Consider the following 12,329-nt stretch of genomic DNA (forward strand, 5'->3'; position numbering starts at 1 on the left):
AATGTAAAGTATTGCCACTGTGAAAATCTGATTAAACTTTTCATACAAAATTCTGAAAGTACTTTATTTTGTCCTATAACAAGATTTATAGAATTGATCATAAAAGACTTGCTCATATGTACAAATTCAGCTCTTTACAATGGTTCACTATTAAAGAGATAGCTTTCCGCACATTGCCACAACAGACAACATACTGATTGCATTTTATAATTTTTCAAATGATACAAGTGGGCAATGCTTCACAAACAAATGAAAAAATAATATAGATATGAATGAAAAAATAATAGAGATATAAATCTCTGATAAAGAAGGGAATTTCAGAGGAAATGACTGGAAGTTACTTACAGCGATAATGTTGGGTTGGAAGAGGCATGTGAATAGGCCATGTCTCTTAATATAGAAAACATACACTTCTCCTTTTTACTGAGCTGCGCTTTAGTTTTAGGCTGCTCATTTATACCATTTTTGGCCCTGTGTTGGGCAGTTGTGAAGAAAATATTTCAAACCGCTGACATGTAGGAGTGATTTTGTTTGCAGATGTCCAAAGTCACAGCTGATGTGTACGTTTACTATAAGGCTCTATGAATGTGTTGCCTCCGTAGATCAGATGGTATCCGAACATTAAATGCACAGAACTGGGCTTCTACTCCCTCAGTCCTCCCCCTGTCCACCTCCCTCCATGTCCTCCAGGATTTTCTCCAACACCTCTGACTGTTTCCTCTTCTTAGGGGCATCTGAAAGCAGAAGCAGCACAATGAATAAGCACAGCACAGACACCAGTTCCTCACTCAAGAATTACGCTAATAACATCAAGTCACACACTAGTAGCTTCTGGGCTCATTACATTCAAGGGCCCTGAGAGTTGTTCTCTGAAAACAATTTTCAAAACTTAACCTTGCTTTTATCATTTAGTAATGAAGCTGATGTGAAATTAAAAATAAATTCAGGTAATCATATTTTATATCGCAGCGCTGAATTAGGTTAGAGGGTAGATGACAGGGAAAGACATGTGGAGTACAGATCAAGGTGATATAACATTGCATTCAAGAAGCCAGTGTTTTAGGATATCTAAAACAATCACCATTATCAACTTCATTATCATCATTAGTAGTACTGGATACATTTTAAGTTAATTTTAAAGGTGCAACAGGCAGAATTTACAAACTCATTATGATTACACCTCAGATATGAAGAAAACAAACTAGTCTTTCACTCCACCAAAACCCAACTAACACAGGTTGAATGTGTCCAAAAGGGCCCCCAATTACCCTCCTACAGACATGCCTTCACCTTCCCTTCATAGTTGTTGCATTTTTATGTGTTGACCCAGTTTGCACCTGTGGGAGCTATGAGACGCTTTCCACAGCTATAGCCTTTTACTCCCATGTCACTCACTCACCTGAACATGATGATGATGGTGCAGAGTATGTGCTGGTTAACCAGTACTGTTAAAAGCTGGTAGCTGCTCTATCACTTGTTTGGGTGAAATGACAAAAAACCAAATACTGTGTATTAAACAACACCGTGTTCACATTTGACAAAGGAGACTTTATGAAAGTAGGGACTGGGAAACATTTCACTGCAAAAGCATTTTACAACTATATCCAACAGAACCTCAATCATTGTACAGTATCAACTCCAGCCTTTTGCTAATCTCAATCAAAGAAGCAGAAAATATTCATTATCTGGATAATATACCTGAAATTAAATCATTTAGTAGGTTTTAGGGAGTAAATAAATGGTTTATATGTAATTAGGAGACATGCAACTTGCACACAGTTATGGGCAGTAGTGTATGCCAAAATCAGGTGGGCCACTCAGAGAGAATGGAGATACTGTTGAGTTGAGAGTGTGTTAAGAACTGTGTGTGCACTATGTATGTGGAAGGGGGTGTGTTGGGGGAACAGGGGTTTAGAAGTCCAGTTTCCCTAACCACTAAGCCACACTGCCACTTTTTGATACTGCTGTTGTGAAACATTTTCTCTGATTACCAGTTTGACAGTAGTACAAATATATGAAATATGCAGGTTACAGTATTTCACTATACATTTCTGCACTTTTAATAACATAAAAACTATGAACAATTTCTGTTAACTACAGACTAAACTCAACATATGTTCAAAACCTTTGTTTAAGAGTTAATAACCTATGTTCAGCTGTATTACCCTGTTTGCCAAAATTAATCAGCAGGGCACCTGTTGCAACCAAATTACCAAAATACCAATGGTTTCTCTGTTTATAAGGAATGAGAAGGTGCTCAAAACCATCAGGCTACATAAGTAAACACATAAAGACACACAAACAGGAGCACAGAGAAACAAATGAAACCATGATGAGCAGTGATAGGAAAGTGATAGGAAAATGGATGTTCATGCAACTAAAAATGTGCTTACAAATAAAAGATAAGAAGAAGAGGACAGACACCCAAATCTCTTCTCAGTGTCTATTTTCAGGCTTTCACACAGCTCTACATTGCTGAATGCTTTCCTCAAAGCTTGACTGACACATTTTAAAAGGGAGCACAAGAAGTTGCAATGTCTTCGAAACAGGAATCTGATGCCGCTTTCTTTTTGGGTGAAGGAAATCAATAAGCAATAATTAATTTCGATTTTTCTTGTCAATGATCGATCACACTCTCTGCTGCCCAGGAGAGTATGCACACCAATCTCATTTGCTTGGCAGTAATGAATAGACACGGAGGCAGCACAATAGAGCAGGGAAATTGGATTTGAGGAGAGGTAATAGGCAAACTCTAAATAGAGTGACAGGCAGCAGAGCATGGCCACTGACTCACCACTATCATTAACATCAACAATAGAAGAGTACAGGAGAGGATGAACAGAGAGGTGAATATTATATTTATATATATATATATATATATATATATATATAAAAGACATTTTAAAATCAACACTAATATGTGAGTTTCTTAAGCAAAATGAAGGATCTAACAGATGCTGGGTGCTCAACTCACATGTGCTTCAGTCATAGAAACAGAAAAAATATTTCATGTGTCACAGGAAAGGGAAAACCATGACAGCATAATCCAAACCAGGAAAAACTGCAAGAACAGTGGCTATAAGCTGATAGTGAAAAAGAAAAAAAAAAAAAAAAAAAAATTGGTGTTAAAGATTACCCCAGAACTGAATCTACATCTCCATGACCCAGTCTCAACAAAAACCATACATCAGATATTTATGGTAGGGCTGCTACTCAAAAACCACTTGTAACCAAGGCTTCATCTCTCAAAGAATTGCAGGTTTTCCTTCTTGAAGAACATTCCAGTACAATTCCCTCTATTTATAAATAATGGAAACCCCAAAAAGAACATAAGTCTATCCATTTAAGTTTCTGTGCATTTTTGAACAACATCTTTATCTGTGTAAACTACACTCTCTCAGGCTGTTTCTCCTTTTGGTGCATGTGTGTATCTGTAAGTGCGATCACAGGTTCACTTTCAGACCTCACTGTGAGCAGAGGTTCAGAGGGCATTGATTACCCAGGATGAAATGCTGATGAAGGAAACCACAGATCAAGACAGATTGATTGAGGCATGAGCTTTGAACAGCTTAAATATCTCTCTAAACAAACATGTTGAAATGGTATTGACTGTCTGACACCTCACACCGCTCTTCACCATTGCCATATCACACTGGTCTTAACAATGATACAGCACCGCCTTGGGCAAAACCAAGGGACACTTACACCAGAACATACTGCACACAGATGACGTAGACAAGGAGAGTCTTACAAAGAAGAAATGAGACAGGATGCAAACCAGTAAGACAGTTATAATCAAGGTCACACTAGGCAGAGGTAAATGGTCACACTGGACAAGCTGTATAAGAGATTAAACACTGTCTGCACTATGGCACTGCAGAATTCAAAAGTGTGCCCATCTAAATGCCTATCCATCCTTGGTGGAACAAAACCAGTTTGGCTGATGGCAGAACTGGGACTGAATTCAGGCTACAGCACTCAGCTTGGACTCAAAGTAAATTCTTAACCACGGAGTTACTTGGTAGCCCCAAAGGATGCATTTTTTTTATGTTTTGATATTAGTCTGAGCAATTATGAGGCAGTAACATGCCACTGCTGTGAACTCATGGTCCCTGTCAGGTAATAATACAGCGCAGATTAAAACTTCAAGTGTACTGGCCTGCAGGGTTAAGCCTGTCTTCAGAAAGAGGGCCTTAACCAATTTGGGAGCCCCATGACATGACAAATGAACTTTGGCATAATGTGGGAGGGGAGTGCTGAGTAAAGTATCAAGGAGAGGGACTCCTACCATGGAAATGCTGGGCTGTCTTCCTTCTGAGGGCCTCCACCGTCTCCTCTGAGTCAGCCCACTCGAGAACCAGCCGTCGGCCATACAGATGGGTGCTATGGCACAGAGCAGCAAAGGCTTTCTGCAGAGGAAGAGAAGAGGAGAGAGGGGATTAATCCAGCCATCGAAGCACACCTTGTGAGAGTGTTTCTGCTTGGTTGCTGGGGCTGTCCACAGGTAATACAAAAATAGTGTTAATGACTATGACAGTCTCTCGTAAACTCACTGCTGTCTGACAGCATTTTAAAACAAAAGTATGTGCTGTAAGTACCGTTCAGCTTTCAAAACACCACCAGTTCATAGGTAATAAAGTCCCAACAAATATTAGGTAATATAACCGATTAATGGTGGTTAAAAGTTTAATTCAGAAAAGAAGGAAAAAAGATTTAGAACATGATAAAGATTATTGGTCTACACTGAAATGGTTGCTGAAGTTTCTGAGGGGTGGTTCTCCTATGTCAAGTTTTCATAACTGATTTCAACACTCTACTGCCCACCTTCAACCTATGCAAACAGGGGTTTACAACATTCAAAACTGGAAAGCAAACAAAGATGTGCATCCATTTACTATGACCCGCAAAGGTGCCACCTTGCTTGGAGAAAACAGCAATTAGGCATTTAAACTGCTGGCTGTTTATTTAACCTGACAGTGCAGTGTGCTAATGGGGAATGGGGGGAGGGCGTGACAGAGGTGCGAACACGGTGCTCACAAACAGCTGTCACTTGCCAACATAGCAGCTTTCACTGAGACTCAGCTGAATAAATAAGTGTTTGTGTGTGTGTGTGTGTGTGTGTGTGTGTGTGTGTGGGTGTGTGTGTGTGTGTGTATGTGTTTTATCAATATCCTTTGATCAAGACTAGTAACAAGGACTGACGACAGCTGGCTGCTGCAGGGATATCTGGCAAGAAGTGGCAGGTGATATCCTTTCCAGTTTTTACTTAGTGTCATCCAATTGGTTTAAAGTCCACTGAGGAAGGAAAACTGTCAAAAATAGCAGTAAAAGCAATGAATCTCACAAAATGTAACTTACCTCTATTAAAATGACTGGGATAGATAGGATTTAAAATGTACAAAAACATCCAACATCTTCTGGGGGGCACCTCAAAGAGGTGGACCAAGCAGCACAGCTCACAGTGTCAGAGGTGTACACACTATCTCTGAATCCCACTACCAGCAAATCCAGAAAACTGTCACCCCTAAGGTTGCAATTTGTGGGAATATTTACAGTGAATTTCAAAATTTGCCACAGTTACTTTCCTTTGTTTTGGCAACTTTAGGATTTTTTTTTAATCATGCATTTGTGAGAACACTGTATTCTCAGTTTGGATCAGGCCTACCTTTCTGAAAAGAATGGAATTTTGCAACCCTAGTCATGCCTTTCTCCTTTCTATCCAAAAACACTAATGATTGATTTGAACTCTTCAACCTCCCCAACCTCCCCAAATTCTCCCATGTTACTCCCCTGCTGAAATCCCTCCACTGGCTTCCTGTCGCTGCCAGGATCAGATTCAAGACCCTGACCCTCGCCTTCTCTGCAGTCAACAGGACAGCCCCTGCCTACCTCCAAGAACTCATCCAGCCCTACACACCAGCCCGACCCCTACGCTCAGCAGCAACTGGACGCCTTGCTCCCTGCATGGTCAAGGCAGGAGGTGCTCGTTCTGCCAGACATCGGCGTTTCGCCTACATTGCTCCCCAGTGGTGGAACGAACTCCCGGTCTCACTACGGACAGCTTCTTCACCCCAGTCCTTCAGACGGGGCCTGAAGACGCACCTCTTCAGACTCTACCTGGACTGACCCAGCACACAATTGCTGCCCCCCCCCCCCCCCCCCCCCCGCCCATCAGTGCTGTCGTAAATTGCTGTGCTTTTTAAATTGTGCTTTTAAATTTTGTCTCTTGTTGCCGCCTTTACCCTGACGCTCATCGTGCTGTTTGAAGTTGTTGAAGTTTGCCGTTCGAAAGTGTATCGTACTAGTTGCCCTTTAGGCTGTAATTGTAAAAATCTGATAGTACTGCGTCCTCAAACAGACCTTGCTCTCAGCTGAGAACTGTCTCATTGTGGAACTGTACACACCCTGTCCCCGTACTGTCGCTGTACCTACTGTATGCACTTTTGTAAGTCGCTTTGGATAAAAGCGTCTGCTAAATAAATAAATGTAAATGTAAATGTAAACTGTGCCAGAAGCTGATGCAGCATCTTGTGAATAATTGGGCAAATAAAGAGGTAGTATCAGAACTTAGCTGCAGGATTTTGTAATTCAACCTTAACCCCCTTCTCCTACTGAGCTCACCACCTCTAAGATGAGGGCAAAGAACTGGGGGTGGCATGACTGGGAGGTTACACCTCCTGTGGCAGGGGCAAGCTGAGCAGACCAGCGGCACAGGGTGCTCCGGAAGGACAATGCCACACCTTTGGAAGTGTGATCCTCTAATGGCAGAGGGAGAGGTGCCTCGTGGGGCCAGTCCAGACACACGAGAGGGGAGAGATGAGTGTGTCACACCACCTTGTCATTATCAACCTGACCAGAGAGACCAGTCCTGAGAGAAACTGAGAAAGCAGGGAAGGTGCAGAGTGACAGGAGTGGGAACTGAAGATAAAGAAGGAGGTGCGCTAGGAAGAAAGGAGAGGAGGAAGGAATATGTTTGTTTCTTTTTCATGCACCAAGCTTGTGAAAATAACAAAGAAGAGAGCCCAACAAAACAAGAGTTTCATTTGTGATAGCAACAGGTGTCTGGACCTATCACTGCTTTGGTGAGCCTCCTACTAAGGATGGGGGCATGTAGGAGGCGGGCACATACTGGCCTAACTCAGGTCCACATGGCTAGCCACTGTTATCTGGAAACACCAATTAGCCAAGGAGAAGCACTAACAGGGACAATGACAGCACCCCTAAGTCAGGGACTCTTGTGTATCTGTTCTAGGCAGGAGGCTCACCAGCAACGGGAAACTTGGATGTTCCTACAAGGATAGTTTTGGTTGAGGTCACACAACAACTCAACACTGAGAACTAAACTGAGTTGGCATGGCAAGCTGTGAAAGGCAGATAGATTGACAAATGTATGCTCTCACCTTGGCATCCTGCTTGGTGATGAAGTCCACAAAGCCGAATCCCCGATGAGAGCCAGTCCCGCTCACTTTCTTAGGTAAGCGCACCGTCTTCAGCTCACCAAAGGTACTAAAAGGGAGGGACACTCTTTATATCCAGTTTTCAAATGGTACAAGCTGAAAACCCGGATTTGAACAGCTCTAGAATGGTCAGCCAGCAGTAGTAAAGCAGGACTAAATAAAGATGAGGAGCTACATCTAAACCGTCTAAACTGTAGTTCATATGTTCCCCTTTTTTCTACACTGTTCTATACTATTCTGAAAAATGACTGATCAATTCCATCATTTAATGCATAAGATAATTATATCATCAGGATCAATCATATGGAAAACACCACAGTTACTAATAACTACTATATTTTAAAATGTTAAAAAGTGCACTGATCCATGAAAATTCTTACAAAATATATAAAACAGATCATACTTACTTACACAAAGCTTTTTATTTTTCTTGGAATTCTTTGACCTTAATTACTTAATTAGAGTAAAATAAAATTAATCAAATTGACCATTGCTGAGGCCAAGGATTACAACATTGCCAAGACAAGGTTTTAACCCATTTAAACTAAAAACAAAAGATTAATGGTATATACATATACTGAACACATTATTCCCGGGAAATTAAATATGCAACATTTACAGGGCAACTTTCAATTACTGACATTAACATGGATTTGTGTGTCAAACAAATTCGCCATATCATTATTACAATCATTGTCATTAGCACAACAGCTTTGTACCATGACAAATATAATAACTAAATAATTCAACTATATTAGTCCTATTAATATATCTTTAGACAACTGCAAGATGACCTCATATTACGAAAGCCCATAACAGCCTCAATAACACAGCATAAATCTGTACTAAATCTAATATTCAAAGCAAGAGAGTGGGCAAGAAAAAACACACAAAAGCCTTAGAAAATGAAAAGCTTTTTGTCTTATTGCCTAACATCTTATTATACATGCCCACTTATGAGTTGTGAGGGAACTTGTGAACTTAAATGGTTGCACTGAAACTGGATTTTGTATCATTTTGGCCGACAGTAACTTCAAGCAAAGGCAGTGTCTAGACAAAAACCCAGCAAAAAGTCTGTGTTAAAGCCTTGTTTAAAAGACATTTTAATGCGCATTAACAGAACTTGACATTGATAGGGCTCCCTTTTAAAGATTCGGGGGTCTACTAATTTGGTATTAGTATTACAATGGGAATGCTGAGTGGGGGGACCAAAGCATTCAACTGACTGAGGCACCAAAAAAGCCCTTGAATTTCAATATTATTTTTCATTTGTTCTCTCCCTTGATTTCTATACTGTGTCAATTATCTGATTTTCTGAATTGGAGAAAAGACTTCGGGAGAGGAGTCTGCTGTAGAGATTGAAAGGGAAAGAGGGGCCCTGTTTCACCAAATCCCCCAGTCATAAATAGTGGAAATATAGCAATACCTCCTTGCCCATAAAATCATAACCAATGAGCAAAAAGAATATTCTGCTTTCATCAAAAGAAATTTCAGTAAAGAGCTCAGCTGACCAGTATACTGCCTAAAGCCATCATGTTGCCTTCACTACATTGTAATTCAACCGGCGAATCAAGTTTTACTCTATCAGAAACTTTTACTATGGCTGCCCTTACTGTGAAGAAGACAATATGCCTTTATTTGCATTAGGTCAATTTTGTCCCTTAACGGACTGGAATCACTCATTTTTCCATTATGCACTAGGGTTCAAAAAACACATCTGTAGCCTGATCAATCAGACACCAGCGCAAGTGTGCCAGTATAATAATGAGGGATGAGAATCCTGACTGTTCAGCACCTTTCTGGACACAACCCATCACTCCTAGTGGGGCAGAGCCTTGCAAGTATTTCTCTGCAGAAGTTACAAAGCCAAAATGGCCATATTAATTCATCAATCAGGAGCCAAATAACACAGCCAAGTTCCCCTTATGTTCATTTCAAGAAAATCCACCTTTCCTTACCAACCTGATGAATTCACCAATGGTAAGCTTTCCCCAGAATGAAAGCTATGCAGTAACTCTGAGAAGTGAATGTGTGAAGGCAACATCTTGGCACACCAATCCCATTCAAACTTTAACAGAAAATTAATTTATTGCAATGCAATACAATTAATTTAATACAATGCTCATCCCAATAAGACTGATTGTAAATACAATAAATAAATTACTTTAAAATAATACAGAAAATACAATAGTGTACTAATTCAGAAAATACTACTATGTTCTTTTTCTAACATTTACAGATTTCAGCCAGGCAAGGCTTGGAATAAAAAAGGTATCTTCCCCACTCCCCCAACTGAAAATGTTCGACTTTATTTGAAAGGTAAATTATATCCGTTAACTACCAGAGATAAATCTGTAGTGATATCTTTGTCGACACCACCAACACTCCACCAGCTAACATTAACATTAAAATAGGAAGAACTGTGCCCACTACCGCCACTGACTCAGAGTTTACTAACTTTGCTAGCAAGCAACCTAGCTCGACTTAGTTCAGTAGTTAGTTAGCATGTTAGCTGGCTAAGGTGTCAACTGGCTAGCTAGTGACTTAGTTTATGACTTACCTAATGAGATGACTAGCCAAAACAAAAATTAGCTGGCTGACTAGCAAGGTAATGATGTGGGTAGCCTGTGAGTGGACCTGTAACTACTTAGCATGCTAGTTAGCCAGCTAACAAGCTAACCTGCCATGTTACATGTATTCAAGAGAATACAACTGCGTGTGAAGCTGATGAACAACACTCACGACACCACGAAAACTCATTTCACAGTTGGAGATTGCACTTCTTATCCTGATATCAGAGTTTGTTATATATTATCGTCATACAGTGATTAGCTGCTGCCTTACATATTGGCACTGAAGTAAATCCTTGCATCCTAAAACTAGAGACAAAGACTATCTCCGCTGTACCTAACAACCAATTTTCCCCCCTCAGAATTCTATGTAAACAAACAGGGGTAAAATAAAAGGTCACTTCTAACGCATGAATGGTGCTCATGAATCAGCTACAGCACTAAGTGGCATGCTAACACCATATATGCAGATATAATGAACCCTAACTACATAAAAATATGAAATACTTGATTAGAAAGAGAAAGTCGTAAGGAATTTTAAAGAAAGGAAAAAAAGCCGCTTACTTGTCTTGCTAACCAGTAGTAAGACTGCTAAATCTGTGTATGTAGTTGGCCAACACGGGGATGCAGGATATAGGTCACTTGTATAAAGGAGCTTTAAGGTTAATGTAGTTAACAATTCACAAATGTTTTTTGCAAATTTTAATGGAAAACATGTAAGTTTCACCCACAACACTGCAGAGTAAGAAAATTAAAGGGGCTAACTTCTTGCTCTTATTGCTTAAGTAATTTATAAAGTCCACCAAAGGCCATACACTAAATTAAAAAGACAGTCACAAACATTTGAACATATTAAAACTTCAACCACTTGTTTACTTGTCAACCCGCCCACCAGTAAAGCTCCAATTGAGATATAATAATCTGTTTCAAATAATTTGTGTAATTACTAATAGAATAAAATGGCTAATTAATCACAATGAACTGTACCAGCTTTTAAATTGCTTATTAAATTAAAAAATAATGAAGATAACGGACAATAAACTAAAATAAAATAAGCTTAGAAATAATGAAAAAAAACCTACCGTATTTATTTCTTTATGCAAGGCTGCACGTCTTTCAAACACAGGTACATTATACACATGCAACCCCTTGCACTTGTTTAACTGAAAGTATGCACACAGACTGTGTGAAATTTACTTTATTAACCAAGGCCATTCAAATATCGTCTAATTCTTTTATTTGGTATGCTGCTGTCTTCCTCTGAAGACACTGTTTTTTGTTATTGTACAAACTCCACTGTCCGAAGTCACTACAAGGTTAACACAACTCACTAATGTTCCCTGGTTCACCAGACCGCTGTTATCAGTTTGCATTTTTGACATTAAAATGTCACCCATTATGACATTTTTAAATTTTTTAGTCACAATTAATTTTTTTTAAATCATCTGACAGCTCAGTTTCTGGGGCACACTAAATGGCTGGGGCCCCATGCAAATATACAGATTGCAGCCACAATGCACATCAGGGCTCTGTTATGACATCAAAATGATGCCAAAGTATTTGTAAATCACAATGTGTACTCATGAAACAAAAGTTTGTACGGCACAGTCTATGTCTGCAATTTCCCACCTATACTCATCAAATAAAATGCTGTAAATTTCAAAAGCTGCAAAGATCATCCTGTACCAGTAGGTGGCATCCCCACAAGCACTGTATTACACAATTCTCAATTCAAGTATAAAACCTATTTTACAAAATTTGATCAACAAAAATTTAAGACTATTTTATACTGCATTTGGCTGATGTATGTGAAAGCGAGTGAGGTTAATTTACTCTTAGATGAAACCATGGGCTCAAGAAATGTAGCTACTAATCCCTTGTGCTTTATTTCCATCTAAACTATCTCCTACTCCCATTCGGTATTTATTTTGGATTACAGTTTCACAAGAAAACATCATAAATGCAACTGACTAACAAGCAGCTTTCTAAAAATTCAAATATTTTACCTGGGACCGGGATTTCTTGTTTTAAAAAGTAACTGCCAAGAGAGGGATGGATCTTGTTCTTGGTGTGATTGGATTGTATGAGCTTCAGTGTACCCAAGCAAGATGGAAATTTCTTATGAACTCATCACTTTGCAATTACTCCTATTCTGATGCAATTTGCAGTCCCCTGCATACAATTGAAAATGGGTTTCTGGTGTTAATTGAATGAAATTGCTGAAAAAATGAGACATTTTCCTGGCTCCTGCTAAAATGGGGATTAACAGGCTCTTGGTTTGGAAGAGATCAGACATTACTAC

At 39.6% G+C, this 12,329-nt stretch overlaps 1 protein-coding gene across 2 annotated transcripts in view; it reads right to left on the bottom strand.

Moving 5' to 3' along the window:
• Positions 1–359: 359 nt before the first annotated feature.
• rbm19 (RNA binding motif protein 19) overlaps positions 360–12,329 on the bottom strand; it is a 40,733-nt gene continuing 28,763 nt past the window's right edge. For both annotated transcript variants that reach the window (XM_036526905.1, XM_036526904.1), the window contains exons 22-24: positions 7,401–7,506; positions 4,289–4,409; positions 360–734 (exon numbers count right to left, since the gene is read on the bottom strand). In XM_036526905.1, coding sequence (XP_036382798.1) covers positions 652–734; positions 4,289–4,409; positions 7,401–7,506 — 310 coding nt within the window. In that variant the 3' untranslated portion in view covers positions 360–651. The remainder of the gene's footprint in view (positions 735–4,288; positions 4,410–7,400; positions 7,507–12,329) is intronic.

The sequence above is a fragment of the Megalops cyprinoides genome, chromosome 4, assembly GCF_013368585.1.
Source record: "Megalops cyprinoides isolate fMegCyp1 chromosome 4, fMegCyp1.pri, whole genome shotgun sequence".
In the NCBI taxonomy this organism is placed as follows: Eukaryota; Metazoa; Chordata; class Actinopteri; order Elopiformes; family Megalopidae; genus Megalops; species Megalops cyprinoides.